The sequence below is a fragment of the Acomys minous genome, assembly GCF_964271855.1.
Source record: "Acomys minous genome assembly, chromosome: 12".
Classification (NCBI taxonomy): Eukaryota; Metazoa; Chordata; class Mammalia; order Rodentia; family Muridae; genus Acomys; species Acomys minous.
Genome location: NC_140493.1, coordinates 3,902,168 through 3,908,167, shown reverse-complemented (window position 1 = coordinate 3,908,167; position 6,000 = coordinate 3,902,168). Strand labels below are relative to the sequence as shown.

The following is a 6,000-nucleotide window of genomic DNA, read 5'->3' as shown; positions in this document are numbered from 1 at the left end:
CACACATAATCCCAGGGGCAGGCGCCCCACAGCTTGCTCCTAAGGACAGCAGTGTGCTGGAGGCACCCTAGCTGGGCTAGTGGGACCTGCCACAGCCAGGGAGGACAACAGAGTCTGGCAGGGGACAAGAGAGCTGGGGGAACTGAGAGAGGCAGGGAGGAGCTGCAGACCTGAAGGAAAGTGGGGGTGACATGGAGCTAGGGCTGTGTGGCAGAGCTTACCTGCTGGCGGGCGGGCTTTGGACGGCCATCAGCAAGGCACTGTTTGCCGAGTTCCTAGCCACCGGGCTCTACGTGTTCTTCGGCGTGGGCTCCGTCCTGCCCTGGCCTGTGGCACTCCCCTCTGTGCTACAAATCGCCATCACCTTCAACCTGGCCACAGCCACAGCTGTGCAGATCTCCTGGAAGACCAGCGGGGCCCACGCCAACCCTGCCGTGACACTGGCCTATCTCGTGGGATCCCATATCTCTCTGCCTCGGGCTGTGGCCTATATAGCTGCTCAGCTGGCAGGGGCCACTGTTGGCGCGGCTCTTCTCTATGGGGTAACTCCAGGAGGTGTCCGAGAGACCCTTGGGGTCAACGTGGTAGGTGCAAAGAGGCTGGGGCATGTGGCACAATTATAGGGCACCTGAGAGAGTCAGGTGGTCAGCGTGGGAGGCCAGACAGGGGGGAAGGAGGCAGGGACGGGAAAGTCGTGTTACCATGTGTTTGGCACGTTCTGGAGCAATGGGCTTAAGTGTTTGGCTAGGCCATCGAGGAATGGAAACTTGGTGTGCTGAACACATGGGGCAGGGAAAGGCAATACACAGAGGAGGGAGTCAGAAGGCCAGGCAGCTTAAGGCTGGCATAGCCGAGTGCGGCTGGCGTTGAGGTAGAGGCCCTACCTGCTCCTGTTTTGTGTGCCATGCTCCGCTATTTCCCCGGTGTTCTAGGTCCTGTTTCACTCCCCTAATCATTTCTGTCCCACCTGCCTCTTCTCCTACCCACAGGCCTCCTCCACTCTCTTCTCAAGCTTTCTACTCCCTTACTTTGGCGTCACCCCCATGATCTACAGGGCCTCAGTCAATGGCAGAGTGGGAAAGGTGCTAGACACTTCCACGGAGGGCGGGGGCGGGGGCGCGCAGGCACCCAGACATGATGTGAGCCGGCTGCACAGATCTCCTTAGGTTCTGATGCTGTGAGGGTCGTCCTTCACGCCTGAGGAGACTGGGCCTAGGAGTCTCACTGACCCCGGGGCTCAGAGCCCACGTCCACTCCGGTGCCATCCTCTCTGCCAAGGTCCACAACAGCACTTCCATCGGCCAGGCTGTGGCTGTGGAGCTGGTCCTGACGCTGCAGCTGGTGCTCTGTGTCTTCGCTTCCATGGACGGTCGGCAGACCTTGGCGTCCCCAGCCGCCATGATCGGGACCTCCGTAGCACTGGGCCACCTCATTGGGGTAAGGGACAAAGTAGGACACAATGTGTGTTGCTAGCGGCGGGGTGTGTGTGTGTGTGTGTGTGTCTGAGCTCAGGCAGAGGGGAATACCCTCTCCGCGCCCCCCCCCCCCTCAGGGCTGCCTCAACCACACACCCTCCCTCATATTTGCCTGTACTTTTTCCCCAGATCTACTTCACTGGATGTTCCATGAACCCAGCTCGGTCCTTCGGGCCTGCGGTCATTGTTGGGAAGTTTGCCGTCCACTGGGTGAGGAACTCTGCTGGCATAGCCCCGGGGCTGTGGGGGCTAAACAGAAGGACCAGAGGTGGTAGGTTTCCGTTAGGAGTCCACATGGCGTTAGATAAACCAGCTCCTGGCCCCAGGCTGGTTAGACCACCCAAGAGTGCAGAGTTCCCAGCATTCAAAGGGCCAAGGTGAGTGTCCTGGCTTGCACCGGCTCTTTTTCAGCTCCAGCATCCTGCAGTATCCAGGGACTCGCTCCCACGAAGTGGGCCAGGGCAGGAACTGCAGCCTTGGCCCAGGCTTCATGTTCCGTCTGTTTCCGTCTTCACTTTCTCCAGCTGGACCAATTTTCAAACTTGAATAAAGAAAAAGACAAACAGAAATAGACCACACAGAGGCAGAGACAGAAACGGCAGTAGTCAGAGCTAAAACAGGAGAGGTGAGAGGAGAGAGGCAGGAGTGGGAGAGGAGACCGGAGCCCCAGCTTTAGCGTTGGCTGCACGTTGCAGGGCCCCCACTCCAGGGAAGGTGAGGTCACCTCACCCTTAGGCCCGTAGCTCTCAGGTTATTGTCCTGTAGGCATTTAAGCGTCCCCGGGGCTGGGCTTGAGGACAAGTCAGTGTCAGGGGAACAGGCAGGGCTCCCAAACCAGCCTGTGGTGCCGGTCGCCTACTTCTGTCTCCTCAGATCTTCTGGGTGGGACCCCTCACAGGGGCCGTCTTGGCTTCGCTTATCTACAATTTCATCCTGTTCCCGGACACCAAGACTGTCGGGGAGCGCTTGGCCATCCTCGTGGGCATCGCAAAGGTGGAGAAAGTGGTAGATGTGGAACCCCAGAAGAAAGAATCCCAGACAAACTCGGAGGATACAGAAGTAAGCGTGTGACAGCACGGCCCCTGGCCCCTTGAGCCGCTAGGGCAGCCTGCAGGTGGGCGTCGTGCCTTGAGTGACCTGGCTTGAGGCGTGTCCCTGGTGTGTGGGGGATCAGGAGGCCAGCCTTGTGTTCTAACCATGGGTACCAATCTCTCTCCCTAACAAAACACTTGTTTCCTCCTCCCCCGTTTTCATCAAGCAGGCTGACCTTACAGTCACAACCTGCCTGCTTTGGCCTATGAAGTAGCTGGGACTTAGTCACACTGCCATGATTGGCTTTCGCATTTACAGACAGAAAGAATCCGAGGGGTAAATCCACACAGTTAATTCTCCAAGGCTTTCCTGGCTTTTTCTTTTTTTCATTTTCTTTCTTTTCAGATTTTAAATTTTAACATACAAAGTAAAGCGGTTTGGATGGGCCATTTTTATTCACACTTTTCTTTTGTTGATCCTCTGCCTGGCTCGCCGACCCCCTTTTCCGGCCCCCCCCCCCCACCTCCTGGTCATTTCTTGCTGGTCCCCGTCCTCCCCACAGGTCCTCCCCCCCCACCTCCTGGTCATTTCTTGCTGGTCCCCGTCCTCCCCACAGGTCCTCCCCCCCCCCACCTCCTGGTCATTTCTTGCTGGTCCCCATCCTCCCCACAGGTCCTCCTCCCCCCCCCCACATCCTGGTCATTTCTTGCTGGTCCCCATCCTCCCCACAGGTCCTCCTCTTCTGCGTTCATGTCACATGTTTCCCCCCTATTCCCCAGCCTCCCTCCCCCACACCACCATCTTCTCATGGTCCTGTTTCTAGTTTCATGACCCTTTTCCATTTCTTAAAGGTAAGAGCGAAGGGAGACAGAAATCAGGCAGCAGGACCCCAGCGGGCACCCTGGGCCTCTGGATCCCTGTCTTGGGGGAGATGGGAATTGGGGTCCAAATAGCCATTCTGCTTGGACTCTGAGGAGGGAACTTCAGAATCCCCAGACTTTCTCACTGAAGAGAAGAGGGGAACACCAGTCCTTGGGACAGCCTGAGCTCTGGGTGTGGTCTGGGCTTCTAAGGACAGAGGCGGCTCTTCCAAAAGACATTCACTCTTATTTCACAAATGCTCAGGGAACAAGCTGACACAGAGGAGCCTTCACATTGGTTAAGATGGGAGCTCTGGGCCAGATAGGCCACCCTCCACCTCGCGCCCCCCCCTTCTCCCCCTCACCCCCCTGCCGCCACCTCCCCCCTCAGGGCCTCTCAGTGTAGTCACGGGGTGGGGGGGGGAGCATCATGGGCCCCACAGAAGCTGCTAAGTCCTGTTAAATGACAGGAGCAGGGATGGCCCAGAAAGCGGAGGTTAGAAGTTGAGTCCCTCTGAAGGACGCTGGCAGTTGACTGTTTTCGCTAAGTGGTGAAGGCTGCTGCACATCCGCTCTGCCTACGCCAGGAGGCGTCGTGGGGGTGGGGGTGGGGTCCTATCTGGGTTTCATCGTATCCGCTGTAAAATGGGCACGCTCCTCCCACGGGGAATGCTGCTGGCAACAATGAGTTAGAAAATGCTTTGGGAAGTTAAACGCTGGTAGAACATCGCCAATAAATGATGATTATTGTTGCAGTCACTGTAATTATTGGGTTTGAATACAATTGCTGTTGGTAATGGGAAGGGGGGAAGAGGAGGGGGTTGATTGAGAGGGAGGGAGCGGGGAGGGAGGGAAAGCAGGTTCTGCCGCCTTTCGCTGGGTCAGCTTACCCAGAACCCTCTGGGGTCTACTGACCTGGGAGCTTTGTGGGGGTAGGGTGTGGGGAGGGGCCCTGGAGTGAAGAGATAAGCCAGTTCAAGCCGGTTCTCATCTCTATGGTACCCATCACCATGGTACCCTGAAATGCAGCAGCCAAATCCATTAAAAAAAAAAAAAGACAAGTGATAGATCCTTTTCCAACATCTTCCTTCCAATGGGAGGGGCTGCCAAAGCCTTACAAGGGCAGGTTGACGCAGCCTGTGACTACAGCAGTGGCCTGTCCGTGGCCCAGCATCTATGCTCTGTAGTCTGTGATATCTATGACTTCATTGGTGCCAAGTGCTATCCACATCTCTCCAAGCTGAGCCCTCGTCATCTGGTCATTCATCTTCACAATGGAAAGCCCCAGGGGCTTCTTGCCTCTCTCCTGTGCCCTTTTATAAGTAGGGACAGCGTGTGTGTGTGTGTGTGTGTGTGTGTGTGTGTGTGTGTCTATGTGTCTGTGTGTGTGTGTGTGTGTGTGTCTGTGTGTGTATGTGTCTATGTGTTTGTGTGTGTGTGTGTGTGTGTCTGTGTGTGTGTCTGTGTGTGTGTCTGTGTGTGTCTGTGTGTGTGTGTGTGTGTGTGTGTGTGTGTGTCTATGTGTTTGTGTGTGTGTGTGTGTGTGTGTGTGTGTGTGTCTATGTGTCTGTGTGTGTGTGTGTGTGTCTGTGTGTGTGCGCATGCTCACGTGCAGAGGATGTGATTGACTTGCCAGAGGTCACTTGACTCCATTGCTTAGACCCCTAAAGTCTCCCTAGCTCCCAGGTTAGAATTTTCTGAAGTAGAGCTCCATGGGGTCTCAGACAAGCTGCAGCTGCTGGAAGGAGGGGGCAGGGGCCGGAGGGCTGTGGCGGGGAGCTCCTGCGGTAGGCTTTTAAGCCTCTTGAAAAATTATCTCTGTTCCCCCCGGAGCCAAGCACACACTGGGTGCTCGGTACATGGTTGATGAATGAGTGACTGAGGCTGGGCAGCTAGGGAGGGAGGGGAGGGAGGGGAGGGAGGGGAGGGAGGGGAGGGAGGGGAGGGAGGATTTGATCAAGAAGAGGAGATCTCAGAACCTGCAGCTCCGAATGAGCCCAAATGACAGCAGCCGAGAAGCCCCCTGCTCCTCGCAGGGCTGGGAAGAGGGTGGTAGCCAGAGTTCGTGTCTCCACTCCCAACTCTGGAGCATCCTTGGCAATCCTAGAATTCACTTGTGGGAAGCACAAAGGTCCCTGTGCTCACGGACAGGCACCTGGGGAAACAGGAGTTGAAACACACAGGCCTGTTCCCTCAAAGGGAGGCATGCAGCCGGGCGGTGGTGGTGCACACCACTCCAGAGGCAGAGGCAGGTGGATCGATGTGAGTTCGAGGCCAGCCTGGTCTACAGAGTGAGTTCTAGGACAGCCAGGGCTACACAGGGAAACCCTGTCTCAAACAAACAAAGAAAAACAAAAAATAAGGAAAAAAATAAAGGGAGAGACATATAACCTGTTATCTGCCCAGAAGCCTGGGTGTGGGAGTGGAAAATAGCCTGGTGACCTTTGAACTTTGTGTGCAGGGAGCAAAACCACACAGATCTGCCTCTCAGATCCTTATCATGGCCTTGATAGTCCTTAGGCCACTCCCTCCCCCCCCCCTTTTTTTTTCTGAGACAGGGTTTCTCTGTGTAGTCTTGGCTGTCCTGGACTCGCTTTGTAGACCAGGCTGGCCTTGAACTCACAGTGATCCAC

At 56.1% G+C, this 6,000-nt stretch overlaps 1 protein-coding gene across 1 annotated transcript; it reads left to right on the top strand.

Annotated features, from left to right (window-relative positions):
• AQP6 (aquaporin 6) lies at nt 1-4,122 on the top strand. The gene is made up of 5 exons (XM_084748931.1): nt 1-584; nt 1,279-1,437; nt 1,605-1,685; nt 2,349-3,069; nt 3,239-4,122. The coding sequence occupies exons 1-4, from the start codon at nt 192-194 to the stop codon at nt 2,544-2,546; spliced, it is 831 nt and encodes a 276-aa protein (XP_084605057.1). The 5' UTR covers nt 1-191; the 3' UTR covers nt 2,547-3,069; nt 3,239-4,122.
• The last annotated feature ends 1,878 nt before the right edge of the window (nt 4,123-6,000 follow it).

Bases quoted from the DNA above. Each gene is read 5' to 3' on its own strand.
- AQP6 (XM_084748931.1), top strand. From the start codon at position 192: ATGGAGCTAGGGCTGTGTGGCAGAGCTTACCTGCTGGCGGGCGGGCTT. The intron at 1,438-1,604 runs GTAAGGGACAAA...CTTTTTCCCCAG, and splicing joins CACTGGGCCACCTCATTGGG to ATCTACTTCACTGGATGTTC. The intron at 1,686-2,348 runs GTGAGGAACTCT...CTGTCTCCTCAG, and splicing joins GGAAGTTTGCCGTCCACTGG to ATCTTCTGGGTGGGACCCCT.